Source organism: Lampris incognitus, chromosome 12 (genome assembly GCF_029633865.1).
Source record: "Lampris incognitus isolate fLamInc1 chromosome 12, fLamInc1.hap2, whole genome shotgun sequence".
In the NCBI taxonomy this organism is placed as follows: domain Eukaryota; kingdom Metazoa; phylum Chordata; class Actinopteri; order Lampriformes; family Lampridae; genus Lampris; species Lampris incognitus.
In genome coordinates this window covers 53,916,897-53,936,682 of record NC_079222.1, presented here as the reverse complement: position 1 = coordinate 53,936,682, position 19,786 = coordinate 53,916,897, and the positions used below count along the sequence as shown (strand labels likewise).

General features: G+C 44.0%; 1 protein-coding gene across 4 annotated transcripts in view; it reads right to left on the bottom strand.

Moving 5' to 3' along the window:
• dennd1a (DENN/MADD domain containing 1A) overlaps positions 1-18,435 on the bottom strand; it is a 160,310-nt gene extending 141,875 nt beyond the window's left edge. For all 4 annotated transcript variants that reach the window (XR_008811097.1, XM_056290733.1, XM_056290734.1 and 1 more), the window contains exons 1-2: positions 18,315-18,435; positions 5,014-5,078 (exon numbers count right to left, since the gene is read on the bottom strand). Coding sequence is in view for 3 of the 4 variants with exons in the window: in XM_056290733.1 (XP_056146708.1) it covers positions 5,014-5,078; positions 18,315-18,331 (82 nt within the window). In the remaining variant the exon portion in view is untranslated. The remainder of the gene's footprint in view (positions 1-5,013; positions 5,079-18,314) is intronic.
• Between the last annotated feature and the right edge of the window lie 1,351 nt (positions 18,436-19,786).

Sequence of the window (19,786 nt, the reverse complement as noted above, 5' to 3'; positions counted from 1 at the left end):
CAATTCCAAAAACAGCCTGCAAAATCCTGGAGGGACTGCCTGGGGACAATTTAGTACAGCTGATTCACCTGACCTACATGTCTTTGGACCGTGGGAGGAAACCGGAGCACCCGGAGGAAACCCACGCAGACATGTGGAGAACATACAGACTCCACACAGGACGACCTGGGATGACCCCCAAGGTTGGACTACCCCAGGGCTCGAACCCAGAACCTTCTTGCAGTGGGGTGACCGTGCTAACCACTGCACCACCGTGCTGCCCCCTATAACAGTATATGAAATTATAATTTCTAAACTGCTCTAAAGAGTAAGCGCTAGAATCACATAGAAGATGTGAGAGGACATCAGGAAAGGTACATGACGTCAGTGTGTCTGGGTCAATACTCTGTGTACATATGGATCTAAACCGTTTATTGCCCCGATTTTTTCCCATATAATGTTGCATTGCCATTTTTGTTAGCTTGTCTCAGTAGAGAACCTGATCATTTGCTCTTACTGTTGTCTGTCTACTCGCCTTTAAGCATGGATGTGAACAGACCATCATAATCAACAGCATGGCGGTCCATTCTACGCTACCTCTCTCCATCCTGCACCAGTGTAACATTCTACGCTACCTCTCTCCATCCTGCACCAGTGTAACATTCTATGCTACCTCTCTCCATCCTGCACCAGTGTAACATTCTATGCTACCTCTCTCCATCCTGCACCAGTATAACATTCTATGCTACCTCTCTCCATCCTGCACCAGCATAACATTATATGCTACCTCTCTCCATCCTGCACCAGTGTAACATTCTGTTACCTCTCTCCATCCTGCACCAGTATAACATTCTACGCTACCTCTCTCCATCCTGCACCAGTATAACATTCTACGCTACCTCTCTCCATCCTGCACCAGTGTAACATTCCATGCTACCTCTCTCCATCCTGCACCAGTGTAACGTTAGCACTGCTAAACTTGCAAACCCAACTCTTTTTTTTTCTTGGAATTTTCCCCCTTTTCCCTCCCCAGTTGTATCCGGCCAATAACCCCACTCTTCCGGGCTGTCCCGGTCTCTGCTCCACCCCCTCTGCCAATCCGGTGTGGGCTGCAGACTACCACATGCCTCCTCCGATACATGTGGAGTCACCAGCCGCTTCTTTTCACCTGACAGCGAGGAGTTTCACCAGGGGGACATAGCACGTGGGAGGATCACGCTGGTGAGTGAGTTAGTGGAGAGGATACTCAAGGTGGAGAGAGTGGTGATTGGAGCGGATTTCAATGGGCATGTTGGTGAAGGGAACAGAGGTGATGAGGAGGTGATGGGCAGGTATGGTGTCAAGGAGAGGAATGTGGAAGGACAGATGGTGGTGGGTTTTGTGAAAAAGGTGGACATGGCTGTGGTGAAGACATATTTCAAGAAGAGGAGGACCATAGGGTGACGTATAAGAGTGGAGGAAGGTGCACACAGGTGGACTACAGGTGCATCTCAAAAAATCAGAATATTGTGGAAAAGTTCATTGTTTTCTGTAATGTAATTCAAAAAGTGAAACTTTCATATATTTTAGATTCATTACACATAAAGTGAAATATGTCAAGTTTTTTTTTTGTTTTAATCTTAATGATTACGGCTTACAGCTCATGAAAATCAAAAGTCCAGTATCTCAAAATATTAGAATATTACATAAGCCCAATCAACAAAAGGATTTATAATACAGAAATGTCGACCTTCTGAATAGTATGTTCATTTATGCACTCAATACTTGGGCGGGGCTTTTTTGCACGAATTACTGCATCAATGTGGCATGGAGGCAGTCAGCCTGTGGCACTACTGAGGTGTTATGGAAGCCCAGGTTGCTTTAATAGCGGCCTTCAGCTCGTCTGCATTGTTGGGTCTGGTGTCTCTCATCTTCCTCTTGACAATACCCCATAAGCCACAGAAGGTCATTGCTGAAAGGGCTGGCTGTTGGCAGGGTGCTGTATCAAAGCATATCCATGGAAAGTTGACTGGAAGGAAAAAGTGTGGTAGGAAAAGGTGCACAAGCAACAGGGATGACCGCAGCATTGAGAGGATTGTCAAGCAAGGCCGATTCAAGAACTTGGGGAGCTTCACAAGGAGTGGACTGAGGCTAGAGTCAGTGCATCAAGAGCCACCACGCACAGACGTGCCCAGGAAATGGGCTACAAGTGTCACATTCCTAGTGTCAAGCCACTCCTGAACGAGAGACGATGTCAGAAGTGTCTTACCTGGGCTAAGGAGAAAAAGAACTGGACCACTGAGGTCAGTGGTCCAAAGTCCTCTTTTCAGATGAAAGTAAATGTTGCATTTCATTTGGAAATCAAGGTCCCTGAGTCTGGAGGAAGAATGGAGAGGCACAAAATCCAAGTTGCTTGAAGTCCAGTGTGTGAAGTTTCCACAGTCAGTGAGGATTTGAGGTGCCATGTCATCTGCTGGTGTTGGTCCTCTGTGTTTCATCAAGCCCAGAGTCAACGCAGCCGTCTACCAGGAGATTTTAGAGCACTTCATGTTTCCGTCCGCTGACAATCTTTATGGAGTTGGTGATTTCATTTTCCAGCAGGACTTGGCACCTGCCCACAGTGCCAAAACTACTAGTAAGTGGTTTAATTACCATGGTATTGCTGTGCTTGATTGGCCAGCCAACTTGCCTGACCTGAACCGATTGTCAAGAGAAAGATGAGAGACACCAGTCCCAACAATTCAGATGAGCTGAAGGCCGCTATCAAAGCAACCTGGGCTTCCATAACACCTCAGCAGTGCCACAGGCTGATTGCCTCCATGCCACGCCGCGTTGATGCAGTAATTCGTGCAAAAGGAGCCTCAACCAAGTATTTTGTGCATAAATGAACATACTTTTCAGAAGTTCGACATTTATGTATTATAAATCCTTTTTTTGATTGGTCTTATGTAATATTCTAATATTTTGAGATACTGGATTTTTTATTTTTCATGAGCTGTAAGCCATAATCATCAAGATTAAAACAAAAAAGGCTTGACATATTTTACTTTATGTGTAATGAATCTAGAATACATGAAAGTTTCACTTTTTGAATTAAATTACGGAAAATAATGAACTTTTCTACAATATTCTAATTTTTTGAGATGCGCCTGTATATCGTATGTAGGAGGTGCGGTCTGAAAGGGAATGGAGACTGCAAGGTGGTGACAGGGGAGAACGGAGCTAGGCAGCATCGGAAATTAGCCCACAGTTCAGATCAGGGGTTCCAAACCATGGACCGCATTTATTAAGATTTAGATCTTGTGTAACTCCACAAGAGTTTGTATTTCATATTATGGGCTAACATTATAGCCTGTCACCCTCAGCTACTTCTTATTGCAATAAAAACTGCATTTATACAAATGAAACATGTACTTTCTGAGCCAGTACTTCACAAGGTCCATATCTTTGAACTAAGGTTTCTGAAAAAGACTTAACCATGGGTGTGCGAGGGGCAGGCTGGCACGAGGAGAACTGCTTTTAGTTTACATACAATATGAGTAGCAGTAATGATTTTAATAGTGTGACTGTAGGTTGCACTTTACGTGCGCAGTCCTAACACCATGACATAAGGCTATAATGACATGGAAATAGTCATTTATAACCCAGTGTTTCACCTCATATTCTAAACATTAAATCAAAATAGACAGGCTTACGCATTCTCAGACTTTCCTTCTTTTTCCCTTTATTTCCCACATTCTTTATTTCCCTCATTCTTTCACCAATGTGTCTTTTGTCCTATTTAGTTATTTATTTATTTTGATTTCTTCTCCCTTTTTCTCCCGATTGTATCTGGCCAATTACCCCACTCTTCTGAGCCACCCCGGTCACTGCTCCACCCCCTCTGCTGATCCGGGGAGGGCTGCAGACTACCACATGCTTTCCTCCCATACATGTGGAGTCACCAGCCACTTCTTTTCACCTGACAGTGAGGAGTTTCACCAGGGGAGGTAGCGCGTGGGAGGATCACACTATCCCCCCCAGTTCCCCCTCGCCGAAACAGGCACCCCAACCGACCAGAGGAGGCGCTAGTGCTGCGACCAGGACATGTACCCACATCCGGCTTCCCACCCGGAGACACGGCCAATTGTGTCTGTAGGAACGCCCGACCAAGCCAGAGGTAAGACGGGGGTTCGAACCGGCGATACCCATTTTGGTAAGCAACGGAATAGATCACTATGTTTACTATTCCCCCCAGTTGGGTGAGAGGGAACTGGGGGGAATAGCATGATCCTCCCACACGCTACGTCCCCCTGGTGAAACTCCTCACTGTCAGGTGAAAAGAAGCGGCTGGTGACTCCACATGTATGGGAGGAGACATGTGGTAATCTGAAGCCTTCCCCGGATCAGCAGAGGGGGTGGAGCAGCGACCGGGATGGCTCGAAAGAGTGGGGTAATTAATTGGCCAAGTAGAACTGGGGAGAAAAAAAAAGGGGGGGGAATCCCCCCCCAAAAAAAGAAAGGGCAGATAATTATTCTGTAAATTTAATGGAATGGTTTGTTAATCCTCTTATTAGTCAATTAAGCCTCCTGGTTTCTTTTATGAGACTAAATGCAAATATATGTTGATGATAACAATAAAAGTGTACTGTGGATCAAAGTGTATCATATTAACGTTGCCACAGGCAAATGCTCTGAGGGGGTTTGAAGTCCACTGTCCATTATAAACTGTGAAATACATGGGCTACCCTATGTCTTCTCACAGCAGCCATGTGGACATGAGATAGTAGGATAAACACAATGATAGTAATGAAGGTTCCGACCCGTTCAGGTCAGACAGAGTTGGGGTGGTGCTACTGTGCATGCTGGCTCACTGGAATGGCTCTGCTACACTAAATGGAATAGAATCTTAATTAACTCATTAATTAAACCTGTGTTTACCTGTTACTTCTTGTCATATGTCTGTCGTGAACCAGGTCTACATCGTGTCAGATAATACACTTTCACTGTGGTCAGAAAGGGTCACAGATATCCCAGCACATATGAGTGATGAAGCTGGACGTGTGAGGAACTTACTGAGGCCTTGTGTTCCTGGGTGGAGAACCTCCAGATATACTTCAAACGTGGACTCGGGGCTCTCCCTGCAACAGAGGTGGATGTTAGACCAGACATCTTAGTTTGAAAACATCAATCCACTCAACGTTAACCTCCACTTGTTTTACATTATTTAGTGCCTTAATGCAAGGGTGTTCCGGCTCTAGTTAATAACACCACATTTACTGTGATGCATCCTAGTGATTCCACTCAGTGTGCAGCTACACTACACCCTTTACTCTAGCTACACTACACCCTTTACTGTAGCAACACTACACCCTTTACTGTAGCTGATGACACGATGACCTTTCACGTGTTGTACATCTGTTTTGTTTTTGTTTTTTGTTTTTTGTTTTTTTTTGGGGGGGGGTTACCACTTTTCTCTAAATTGTATTTGGCCAACTACCCCACTCTTCCGAGCCGTACCGGTCGCTGCTCCACCCCCTCTGCTGATCCGGGGAGGGCTGCAGACTACCACGTCTCCTCTGATACATGTGGATTCACCAGCCACTTCTTTTCACCTGACAATGGGGAGTTTCACCAGGGGGACGTAGTGCATGGAAGGATCACGCTATTCCCCCCAGTTACGCCCCCTCCCCGAACAGGCGCCCCGACCAACCAGAGGAGGCGCTAGTGCAGCAACCAGGACACATACCCACATCCGGCTTCCCACCCACAGACATGGCCAACTGTGTCTGTAGGGATACCCGACCAAGCTGGAAGTAACACGGGGATTCAAACCGGAGATCCCCGTGTTGGTAGGCAACGGAATCGACCGCCACGCTACCCGGACACACCATAACATTGTGTACATTGAAAGATACAGACTTAAGTTACAGTAACTTGTTTCAATCCACCTCTCATTGTAATCACTTGAAGAAGCATCGCCTGCAAGTACACAACCTCATTACATATTCACTTTAGTATTTCCATGTAGCAGCTCATCACATAGCTTATTGTACAACCTTGGCTATCATTAAACACAGTTAGCCTCTCTTTTGATTCCACTCATTTCAGCCACGTCAGCTATTAATGTGCATTGTTTCTGTAGTATTTATGTTTTCAATCAACCATAGTTTTGTCTTCAGTCAGACAGAAATAATTTTATATTGTCGGTACACATTATGTATACGTCATTTTATCTGTTATTTAAATCTAAAAGCCTGAAGAGAGCTACTCAGTTCTAGGGTTGGGTATCGAAAACTGTGCCCATATGGCACCAACCGAAATATCTCGGTCCTACCAAGTACCAAACTCTTTGGGGGAAAAAACGGTGCCAAATTTCGATACTTTATGGTAGACGACGTGAACGCTATCGCAGCCAGCCAATCACTACCAGCATTGTTGTGACTGACAAATCAGCATGAAGCTATTTGGTATGCGCGTTCATCTCGTGACTGCGTTGGAGTTGAAAACTGGCGGGCAAGTTCAGTGAGCTACTATGCGTTCCAAAGCGTGGCTACACTTTGTAAAAGTAGACAGCAAACTTGACCCAGTAAAATGCAACCGCTGCAAAGCGATCATCAAATGCAAGTCTGGGTGTTAAGTGTTGTTATTTGATGGCCCCCTTACTCATTGTAATACGGTACCAGCTGTATTATTGTTCTGTCTAAGCCCCTTTACGGTACACTCAGAAGTGACGTCGCCACGTTCTCTGTGTGGGACAGTGTGTTGTAAGCTTGTTGTAAGAGTCGGTACTTGGTAGTAGAGAGCCAAGAGACCTGCTGTATGTGCCTAAATAAATACGCCTAACGTTAAAGGCCTAAGAGAAAACCGAGTCAAGCTTTGCTTATCCTCCATAGCAAGAAGAAGATTGTGCACCCCAGCTCAACTTGGAAAAAAACGGTGCCAAATGTCGATACTTTACGGTAGACGACATGAACGCTATCGCAGCCAGCCAATCACTACCAGCGTTGTTGTACACTGACTGACAAATCAGCATGAAGCTATTTGGTATGCGTGTGCGTCTCGTGACTGCGTTGGAGTTGAAAACTGGCGGGCAAGATTCAGTGAGCTACTATGCGTTACAAAGCGTGGCTACACTTTGTAAAAATAGACAGCACACCTGACATAGTAAAATGCAGACGCTGCAAAGCGATCATCAAATGCAAGTCTGGAAACACATCGAATATGATGAAACATCTGATCACGCATGGGATAAATTTACAAGTGGACAACTGCTCTGTGTTTGATAACGTTAATGTCCGTGCTGCTGTCAACGTTAACGTTATCTCTGGGGCGTCTGCTGCTGGGTCTTCTTCTGGTGCCACTGCTAGCAATGATGAAACAGGTAAGGACGGTTATGATGATGTATATAAATAGGCTCACATACATTAAAGATGTCAGTCTGCACGTTGCCCTCATTGTCATTGTTGACCTCACTTTCAATCTCAAAGTGCTAGAGTACATAACCAAAATAACACAATGTGTCAATGAATTATGGTGCTCGCTGTATAGAAAAGTAGTTTGCTGATAATCCTATAAGGTTTTCATAATATATAGTATCGAAAAAAGTATTGTTTAGGCATCGTATCGATTGGAGGTATTAGTTTTGGTACCGGTATCGAAAATTTTCGAACGATACCCAACACTACTCAGTTCTAATACAGAGATATGTAAGAGCCTTTATATTGGGCTACTCGTCATCCAGCATGCTACACTGTTCTCTCTTTTCCCATCATTCCATGTGATGAACAGAAAGCCAGTGTTCATCCATTCCATGTGTTGGAAGAGTTCATCTGTCTGTCGAGCTTTGGGAGGGGGCACGGAAGTGAGGGCAGAAAAGTGAAGAGACACACTTAGCAGCGTTTGCAACTATATGTTGGATGAACTTCTCTCCTGCTCTGCTGCTCCTCACTCTGACAAATCACAACGATGTCACAGGAGGACACAAGCTTAGAGACCTGGTCAGTGTGATCACACTCATCCATCCATCCATCCATCCATCCATCCATCCATTATCCAAACCTCTTATCCTGCTCTCAGGGTCACGGGGATGCTGGAGCCTATCCCAGCAGTCATTGGGTAGTAGGCGGGGAGACACCCTGGACAGGCTGCCAGGCCATCACAGGGCCGACTCACACAAACACACACACACACACACACTCACACCTAGGGACAATTTAGTATGGCCAATTCACCTGACCTTCATGTCTTTGGACTGTGGGAGGAAACCGGAGCCCCCGGAGGAAACCCACGCAGACATGGGGAGAACATGCAAACTCCACACAGAGGACAACCTGGGACGACCCCCAAGGTTGGACTACCCTGGGGCTCGAACCCAGGACCTTCTTGCTGTGAGGCGACCATGCTAACCCCTGCACCACGGTGCCGCCCCACACTCACCCAAAAGGAGATCTACAACCAGCCTACCTGCATTAGGGGCTCCTTCTAAAGCTGAAGCACCACTCAGAACAGCATTGTGTGAACAAAAAGAGGTTGAAGTAAAGGTTAGGAAGCACAACTTAAAGTAGAAAAGACTCGTTTAGAAGCCATATTGGTGGGTGTGCAGCTGGAGAAAGAGGCTGAGGCAACCCTCTCGCTGAGGCCACAGTATTCAAGGCTGCTGTTGAAGTTGCTAACATGGGGCAGTTATTTGAGGCTGAGGGGAATAGACTAAGCTCATCCTACCATTTACATTAGTACATTCAGAAATATGTACAAGATCAGTGTACAAGCAATGAAAGCCATCAGCCATCACCTGGAAACACTAATGTGTCTCCTGCTCCTAAGTTTGTAAAATCCCAGCTAGCTGATCCCTCTAGGCCACAGAATGCGTAAGTAGTCATCCTGCTCTGTATTATCAAGAGAAACATACTTCTTAAGTACATGTTCCGGTAAAACTTTACAATAAGGGTACTTTAATTAACATGAGCTAATTTCAATAATAAGCATTAACTAACACTTAATTAACAACTAATCCGAGATACGGTGGTCATGAGTAAAGTTCAATTCTCAATGCTCCCTATTTAAAGGTGCTATGTCTTTCCAAGTGTCAGCAAGCAGACTAGCCCGATATCATTGTAAAAGGAGATATGTAGCTTCTTGCTGTTTAGCCATGCTACTTTGTGGACGGTAATTATCAGACTGAGTCGTTCCACGCTAAGCTATTTTAAGCCAGTTTGCTCATACAGAATGGAGCACAGTGTTGAAAATACAGCTACAGTTGTGAAGCCAAGGGTGGCAAAAGTCACAGCTAAGGCAATGGAGGAACATTGCAACGTGCCACTAGCTCACAGAAGGCCAAGCTAGCTGAGCTAACAGTTAAAATGTATCAGATATGCCAATTAATGGACGATGGTAATGATAATAGCTTAACAGTAATTCAAACCAAATTAATGGTGGAGTTCAACAGGTTGTTGGTGAGTTCTGTGAATTGCATAACAATGTTAAAGGGATACTTCAACAAATTTCTGAAGAAGAAATGAACAAAGATCAAGCTAACTGGTTTGAACCCAAGGCTGACTGATGCCTTTAAGGATTTTGCAGTGAGGGCTAAGACTTGGATAAATAAGGTTCATCTATGCATTGTAGAACCTACAAAATGCAATGAAACAGTGTGGCAATCAGACAGCGTATTCATGACATCTTTACCATCAAAGCATGGTTCCAAGGTAGCTACTGTCCATTGTTCTCGTGCGTCATCTTCTGCTTCGTCTACTCATGTAAAGACAGAATTGGACAGCGCTACATTGTTGGCTCAAGCATCCGCTCTAAAACAGACAGACATTTTAGAGGAACAGGAAGCTAAACTGACAGGGATCAGGCAAGGCACCAGGAGTGGCCAAGTGCAAAAGTGGTGATCAAAGCGCTGCCCCAGGTACAATAAAGCAAGGTATGGGCAGACTTTTTAACAAACCCTGATAGGCCGCAGAACTTCCTCAACCTGCTGATGGTGGTTGAGCTGATCCTTCTGCTCCCACTGTCCACCTCTGCCTGTGAGCGTGGCTTCAGTGCCATGAAACGCATTAAAACAGATTGGCGGAGCAACCTTTCAGTTGAAATATTGTGGAAACTGCTAAACATTAGCACTGAGGGGCCAGCAGGTGCCAATTCGGGTGCGGAGCATGTTGTACAAAGAGGGATGTCAGTAGGGCAGAGAGCACGCCGGTGTAATTAAAACTGTATTTGTATGGTTTCATTAGGTTTTTTCGTGCTAAGAGTCTGCTATAGCCTGTCCTTTCACTCAATCACTCACTCACTCACTCAATCACTCACAGTTAATGAGTCCATCTCTGGGGAGAAGTACAGACGGATGGATGGAGGGATGACTCATCATTTTCAATAAGCAAGAATGTTTATTGCTACGCATCTATGACCCACTGTGTCCTTGTTATGTTTCATTTACTTAAATAAAGATTAAATATGACAATTAACTAGTATTTTTTCCCCCTTCTCCCCAGTTGAACTTGGCCAACCACCCCACTCCTCCAAGCTGTCCCGGTCGCTGCTCCACCCCCTCTGTCGATCCGGGGAGGGCTGCAGACTACCACATGCCTCCTCCGATACGTGTGGAGTCACCAGCCGCTTCTTTTCACCTGACAGTGAGGAGTTTCACCAGGGGGACGTAGCACGTGGGAGGATCACGCTATTCCCCCCAGTTCCCCCTCCCCCCCGAACAGGCCTGACCAAGCGTGAGGCTGCCACCCCCCCACCCCAGACACCCGTCTTTGTTGTTATTGGATAACTGCTAATAAATAAAACAGTTTTTATAAGGGCAAGTAAAAATTGACATTGGGCAAGTAGATTTCTGACACATGTACCTGACTGGGTAAGTGAAAAAAAAATATTATTGTTGAACCCTGACAGGGGATCCAAATTGGGTTTCGTTAGCAATGGGTGGACAATACACCCATTTCACGCCGTGGCCATCTTGGATTTTTTTTAAAAACAAGTGGTGGGAACTTAGCCACGCCCCCTTCTTACTCAATCGGAAATCAATGCAGCCGGGGCAGAGACCGAAGAGGACTGTGCAGACACAGGCCATGATGAGAGGAATTAGAGCTATACAGTATGAGGAAGTAACTGGACACTCGGTCTCCACTTGCGGTTTCACCATCAACCCCAACGCCCCACATTTGGGTGCCTCCCCTGACCGAAAGGTGGTGGATGACTCCAGTCAGCTTCAGGGACTGCTGGAAATCAAGTGTCCTGATGTGGACAGCTTTGTGGAGTGCAAGTACCTTTCTCTAAGACCAGATGGATCTTTTGCTCTCAAACACAGCCATGGCTACTACAATCAGATGATGGGACAAATGGGAATCACAGGGATGATGTGGTGTGACTTTTTTGTGAAGTGCCGAGATGACTACCACCTGGAGCGAATCTACTTTGATGCGGAGGAATGGGAGAATATGAAAACTAAGCTGGATCTTTTCTTTTTCGAGTACGTTCTGCCTCTCCTGTGCCAGTGAGGAGTGACACACACAGGGCTGTATTCAAAGAAGCTGTTTAATCACAATAAAATAAAAAATAAGATACATTTCATTTTTAAACTGTACATTCAATATTTATACATTAGATTGTCCCATCTACAATATTTTCATTCTTCTGTCCTTTAAATTTAACAAAACTGTTGGTTCATTTTAAACTAAAATATGTTCGGTCAACTGTCATTCTGTTGTAGCAATAAACTGGAACTCGCTACCAACTCAAATCATCAATTGTTTACTAAACTAAGATAGTGATTGCTCATCTCAAGGTGTGGGCTAAAAAATGGGACTGTACTGAAATGAAGTTAAATATGTTTCAATCTATCTAAGGTTTGTGTGCACTATTTTCTTGTCAGCTGAATTTAACAAAGGTTTAAAACAGTGGTCCCTGAAAATTTGTTAGGAGAGCACACACAGTCCACAGTTGGTTGACTGTTCCACTTAGTGAAAGGGGTATGACTCCATCAAAAATGTGGTACTCCTTTATGCGTCTTATTGACCGTTCGACGTGTATTCTCAAGCCAGCAATACTCTGTGTGTCTGTGAGCTCATCACAGCTAAACTGTCCACTTGGGCCTAAAAATGCAGGGATGACAAGTTTTACATCTATTTCATCGAGCAGGTCTTTGATAAGGAAGCCCTTATCGGCCATGACCTCATCACCTGACTCTAAGAGGTCCAGAACACCTGACCTCTTAGTTATCTCCTTATCAGAAATACATCCTGTGTATAGATTACTTACCAGGCTAACTGACCCTGAGGGAGTGATCCCAATTAGGGATTTCAGTGTAGTGTTACTTTTATAATGGGAGTATGTCATGGTGTTCAAAACCTTCGAACTAGCTGTCTCGATGCGGATCTCTGTGCAGTCTAGTATCACTTGTGTTTGGGTAGAATTCCCTGAATACTGGTGGCATTAGCTCATCTACTGCTGCTCTACTAGGCCATATTGGGAGGGTACCTAACATAAAGAGCAAATAGCTGGCCCACGTCGTACAGTTCCTGCTGACTGTGGCCGGCGACACATTGAATCATACAGATAAATCAAGAGTTAAAAAAGCCCTGCCTCACACGGCACAAGAACAGGAAAAACTGATCAATCAGCGATAAATGCTCTGCATGGAAGCCAGACAGAAATGTGTTCTAGGTTATGGCTGTTCCTTTGCATTTGAGTCCATCGCACCATGGACTCTGCAGTAGGCTGTAAAGCTAGGAAGAGTGCTTTGAGGGTGTGATAATCCTTAAAACCAGTGTAAAACCTGATCAGATTGGGCGCACACTGGAAGCGTTCTAGACCAAAACGCTCACTTTTCAGCTTTTTATTTTCGTCCTCCAGGAAAGCGATGCGTTTCTTTACTGCGTCAAGCTGGTCTTCCACAGAAAGGGGCTTCACGTCATAGTCATGACCAGGTAGAGTCGCCCAAACCTCACTGGACACATGAGGATATGTCATACATGTGGGAAGCAATATAAATCCACACATTTCCTGTTATCAAGATGATGTGTCAGAACAGAGCTATCCACTATTGAAAGATTAGTGAATATATATATATATATATATATATATATATATATATATATATATATTATACAATGCAGTAATCTACATGTTTGAAAAATGTACAATACAACTGCTGGTACACAGCAGTACGACATGTTGCTTCCAGCAGTGTTTTCAATGAAGTAAGAAGGGGGCGTGGCTAAATTCCCACCGCTTGGTTTTTTTAAAAATCCAAGATGGCCACGGCGTGAAATGGGCATATGGCATGCTTAAAACTGTCTGGAAAAGAACCAGAGGCCAGAGAATTATTTAGAATTTACAGAATAACTGGGCTAACAGTGGAAAATACTTCCTTGAGCAGCTTGGAGGGGATGATATCTAAGATGCAGGAGGAGGAGTTCATATTGGAGACAGAACTTTCTAACACCGAAATTGTAATTGGTTGAAACTGGGTAAGAGTCTTCTACGGGCACGAGTGTGATCGTTCAGCCAGGGGAGGTTATTTGATTTTTGTTTCCTAGTTTTAAACGGTGCAATTTGGTCAAGAATGAATAGGCACTGATCATTGAATGACTTTAAACAGTGCAATCTGGATGGAGAGAGGATATGGTGGAGCAGCCTGTCCAGGGTGTCTCCACGCCTGCCACCCAATGACTGCTGGGGATGACTCCAGCATCCTCGCGACCCTGAGAGCAGGATAAGCGGTTTGGATAATGGATGGATGGATGGATGGATGGATGGATGAATTAAAAGCATCACAGAATTTAACTGCAGAACCAGCGTTGAGAATGCGAGAGTGTGTTTTAGGATAGTGACTAGGAATAGAGAGCCATAGTGGAACTTTGAAAACAACAGCTTTATGGTCAGTTACAAGCTTATCCACCAGATTAAGACACGCAAGAGAAAAACCAGATGAGAGTACAAGGTCTAAGATGTGGCTTTAGGAATATGAGGCCCATTTAACAGATTGAATGAGGTTAAAGGAGGGAATGGGAAGGACAACATAAATGAATATTAAAATCACCAAGAATAAGCACCCTGTCATATTTAGGCATGACAATAGATAGAAGCTCTGAAAACTCAGAAGTAAAACTAACTGAATTAGGGGTCCTACAAATTAAGATGCAGAGCAAAGGGCCAGTGATTAAGAAACTAAAAACTGGGGGTGTCCAGGTGGCGTGGTGGTCTATTCCGTTGCCTATCCAACACGGGGCTCACTGGTTCGAATCCCCGTGTTACCTCTGGCTTGGTCGGGCGTCCATACAGACACAATTGGCCGTGTCTGTGGGTGGAAAGCCGGATATGGGTATGTGTCCTGGTCGCTGCACTAGCGCCTCCTCTGGTCGGTCGGGGTGCCTGTTCGGGGGGCAGAGGGGACTGGGGGGAATAGTGTGATCCTCCCACACGCTACGTCCCCCTGGCAAAACTCCTCAGCGTCAGGGGAAAAGAAGCGGCTGGTGACTCCACATGTATCAGAGGAGGCATGTGGTAGTCTGCAGCCCTCCGCGGATCGGCAGAGCGGTTGCAGCAGCAACCAGGACGGCTTGGAAGAGTGGGAAAATTGGCCAGATACAATTGGGGAGAAAAAGGCAGGAAAAAAATAAACTAAAAACCTCAAAGGAGATAAATTACCAAAAGTAACAGGATGGCAATTTAAACCTAACTTATGGAAAACAGCTAGGCCGCCTCCTCTACCAGAGGGTCTGGGAATGTGAAAATATGCAAAATCAGGGGGGCTAGCCTCAATCAGGAGAACAGTGTCCCCTGGGGACAGCCATGTCTCAGTAAATGTAAAAAAGTCCAGTTTATTAGAAACAATAAAATCATTAATGATAAAGGACTTATTACCAAGAGAGCTCAAATTCAAGAGGCCAAAATTGTTTGGTGTCAAAGCAGAGTGAAAATCAACGGAAGTACAGCAAATAAGCTGTACATTGCAGATATTTGCTCCAGATATTAGGTTGTTATTGTTTCTACCATTAGATATGTGGTGTGGGTGAGAGGGCCGGTGCCTGATAACAGTCTGTATGGGGTAACTCCCGGTGAGATGGTTAATGACAGACTAGGCCAGTAAGGGGAGCTAGCGGGGGGACTACTAATGTGGGGTGCTACCATAGGGGAAAATGGAGGTTCTGAGAGGGAAGTGTCGGATGTAAACCAAGGATGAGCAACATGATCCAGAAAGGGCCAGTGTGGGTGCAGGTCTTTGTTCCAACCAACTAGTTACACACCTGATTCTATTAGTCAACCAATAGTCTTTGTTTAAGGACCTTGATTTGTAGACTCAGGTGTGTAACTGCTTGGTTGGAACAAAAACCCGTACCCACACTGGCCCTTTCTGGATCATGATGCCTATCTGTGATGTAAACTGACAGTCATGTTGACAGGACTGCACAGCATACATGTAATGCTGCCATCAGTGTGTCGCTGGCCCATGCCGGACCCCCGTCAAAAAGGAACTTGCCACCAGGCCTAACAATTTTTTGGGGGGAAACCCTGCAAGAGTTTCCCAGTGTGAACCTTCCCAACTTGTATGGCAATTTTCCTGTTACTCCTAATAATGTATCATCTTTTAGCAATCAACAAGTTTTCATCGTGTCCAGTGATGAAATGTCAACTCCATTATGCACTCACAGTCCACCTACTGATCCACATTATGCACTCATAGTCCACCTATTGATCCACACTATGCACTCATAGTCCACCTATCGATCCACAGGTTGACTTCACCCGGAGCCCCTCGGCAGCCCAAGACATGCATTCTCTACTGCCAATGAACTTCCTATGAAACAAGGGATGATTTCTTTTACCTCTGCCATGCAACCATCATAAATAACAAGTCGGAGCAAGCAACATATGCCAAATATGTAAAACATGAACAAACAGCATGAGGGAAATTAAAAAGGAGAGCACAACTTACTGAAAAGAAAAAAATCATTGTCAACCACTAACACTGACAATCAAAGCAATACAGAGAAGGATTTCTAAAAGAAAAACTATCAGAGAGCAGAACAATATTCACATCACAGCTGATATTGTCAAAAAGCCGAGTTCAAAATGAGGCGAGAGTCGCTGGACGTTACTGAGATGATCCCACGTTTAGAAGAAAACAAACAGATCCTGGCATTTAGACAAAAACAGAAAAAGATCATTCAAAGTAGGTACAGAGCTCATCTTGGATTTGGCGTCAACCCTAGACAACGGTGTGCACGTGTACCAGGTATCACCAGTGAAACAGCTCTTAGCACCATTCATCACATAACAAACACGGACATAAAGAGACAATACAGACAGATGAACAGACAACATAAGCAAACACTTCAGAGAAATGACTATTCAAATAGCTATCTCTGAATTTCAACAACAGATAGAAATGGTCTACGTATGTCTGGAGTCTGCCACAGAGCCCTGTTACCAGATCAGGTAACACCAGGGCCAGTTCCATCAGGAACACATATGTAGTCACAACTTGTTTAACTGGACAGCGTGTCCATGTCTGTAAGGATGGATGCAAACGTTTACAACGATGCAAAGTCCCTGTAAAACCTGAGTGTTAATTTAACTCTGAGAGTGTACAAATGGATCCTTTTGTACACTGTGAGTTAAATCAATACTCAGGAAGTTAAATTAACACTCAGGATTTGGAGAGGGTGGATCTCTGACACTTACCTTAAGTATCTTGAGAATGTAAGCATCTCTAACTGTGTGTAAGAAGTTGGCACTTGTTCATATTCCCCCTGAACTTTGTTATCAGTATGCAGTACACTATGCGGCCTAAAGTATGTGGCCACCCCTTCTATCCATCCATCCATCCATTATCCAAACCGCTTATCTTGCTCTCAAGGTCGCGGGGTTGCTGGAGCCTATCCCAGCCGTCATTGGGCGGCAAGCGGGGAGAAACCCTAGACAGGCCGCCAGACCATCACAGCCCCTATTAGAAGGGGCTGTGATGTCATTCCCAAAATCTAAATTCGAGCTATTTCAGCCACACCCATTGCTGGTGGATGCATAAAATCAAGCCCACCCCTGCTTGTAGCCTATAGCCGGAGTCAAATTCCACGTATGTACAAACATACACTGCCAAATAAAGATGATTCTGATTCTAAATTGCAAATTTTTTAGCAGTATTGCTATTTATATTTAATTACATTTAGATAATTACTGTCTGTTTTTCTGCCCTTACAACTTCTAATGATTTTACTCAATTTATTATCTCAATCTTACTCAATTTATCTTACTTAATTTATTCTATAATTCTAATGTAGTTGTTTAAATGTAGCACCAAATATAGGGATCAAGATGACTTTATGAACTATAGAAAGAGTATTTTCTCTTAGTAAAGCCTCAACAAATACACACCAGTGACCTGATCGACCCAACATTAGTGGGCATTGCTCCTAGATTCCCTACTAACTGAGTTTTATTAAATTATATATTGATAGGCCCATATAAGACACAAAGTTTTACCAGCCTCTTAAGCTCCTATGCCTATAGGGGTGGACAATCTTACCCAGAAAGGGCCAGTGTGGGTGAAGGTTTTTGTTCCAACCAAGCAGTTACACACTTGTGTCTCCTAATCAAGTTCCTCAGCAAAGACTCTGCTAGTTGATGAGTGGGATCAGGTGTGTAACTGCTTGGTTGAAACAAAAACCTTCACCCACACCGGCCCTTTCTGGATAAGATTGCCCACTCACACTATTAGCAACACTAATCACGAACAGAGGCTGACTGAAATTGCACTCATCTATTTATTTAGCCATGAGCATCTTGTGCAAATTAGACAATGTTGTCTACGTTAAACAAATGTTCTCTTGCATAACGTTTCGTACAAACTAGGCTATATTTGTCCTCCTTTCAAATGCTAATGTTTACATCAGTCTGAGAGGAATGAGGCAGTCAAAACGACTACGTTTTGTGTCCAAATTAGTTTGTTTTTCAATTAAAACTTGTAGTCTGCAGCTCATCATTTAAGTAGGCTTGATATGTGTTGGGCAACATCTTTATAAAGCTAACATTAAACAGCGTTTACAGTAACTATCAAAATATTAGGATTTGTAAATTGGTGCTTTCTCCCTTTAGGTACCCCCCTTAGATGCCATTTAGCAGGAATTATCATTAACTATCATTTTTATTACTAAAACCACCAGAATTGTTTTAAACGCACTTTTAGCTTGAAGTGGCGTAATCGTAATAATAATAATAATAATAATAGGTTGGTTTAGCCTCTCGAGTCGTTATGTGTCGCAACAAGTCGTGGCCTTGCAGTACCTTTATTTATCCCGAATGACTTACAAGGAATTGAAAAAGATCGATTTAAAACTAACTGAAATAATTCAATAAAGGGTTCTTACTTGATGCGGGACCCCATTGTTGCGGTTCGACCCAACGCTTACAACGTTTACAGACGACGCTACACTTTGCGAGAGCTCTCTGACGAACTGTCAGTCAGATGTGGACAACGCCATAGCCTCCACGCGTATATCACGAGCCAAACCGCAAGCAACTCTGGGTCTTGTAGTCTTTTTCTACAAATTGACACTCGTTGCAAATATGATCGCAGCCTTGTTCTAAACTACAGATACCACAATACGCAACGCATTCTTCATATCACGACAAATGGGTGGATAGGAGGCCTTAAAGGAAAAAAACAATAAAAAAAGCAAAACAAAAAACCTAGGAGGCCTTGAACAAAACAAAACAAAGCTAGGAAGAATTGAAAAAAAACAAAGAAAGATTTTTTGGCCTTGCTTGCCAAATTTCCCCCTATCTTTGTCAGTCACCTCCAAGCTCTCCTAGGGGTTCAAGCTTGAACCCCCTATTGCTAGGGCTGACACCCTATTGTTTTGTATTGGTTTATTATTATTATTATTATTATTATTATTATATTTTCATTTATTTACTTATTTGTTTTCTTCAGAAATGTTTGCGCAAATTCCATGAGATAGTAAATGGTAGAACCATGAGATTTTGCCCATTGGTTGGAAGTGGTGTGTAAGTGCTGCCCAAGAAATATAACCGCGATCGGCCTGGAGGGGTCACTATCTATCTATCTATCTATCTATCTATCTATCTATCTATCTATCTATCTATCTATCTATCTATCTATCTATCTAGATAGCAATGCAGTAAGGGTGTTTCTCCACCAAGCCAGTAGAGGGCGCTGTAGCGCTTCTGTGGCTCCCCGGAGTCAAGCTACTCCCAGTTTCCTAACCAGCTCAGAATAAACTGGTTCGAGCTGGAGTGAACATGGACTCATGCGTTTCTCTTCTATGATCCACAGGTACACTGCACCAATACATTAAGCACTTGGTTGGTTCATGAAAAAGTTAACTAGATAGGTGATAGCAAGTGCTGGTAGTGTCCAATGTTTTGGGAGTTGATTTATGTGTTGATTTGGATGTGACGAACTCTATGCTGGTGGTTAGCCAGTCTAGGTTCGTTGCTAGCAACGAAGTCGTGAAACGTGAAAGACAATCTCATAATAATGTCAGGAGACATAGCGAGATGCAAGTTTGTAGGAATGTGTTACTACGTTAAGGGTAGTACTATGTGAAAAGTGTACATTTTGAGAAATGTTTAGCTCCCGCGATTTCCGTTGAGATTGTATGTCCCGCGCTCTGGGAGTGAGATGTGCACGTGCACCGTGGCAGTGTGTGTGTGGGTGCATGCGCGCGCACGCGCATGGAGCCGTGCAGAGAGGGAGAGAGAGAGAGAGAAAGGGGAGCGGGTGCAGATTACGGCAGGAGAGTTCAGTAGTCATGAAAGTTTCATAGTAAAGATAGTGTTCTTCAGTATGTTTATTCAATTGTGCATTGTAAATGGA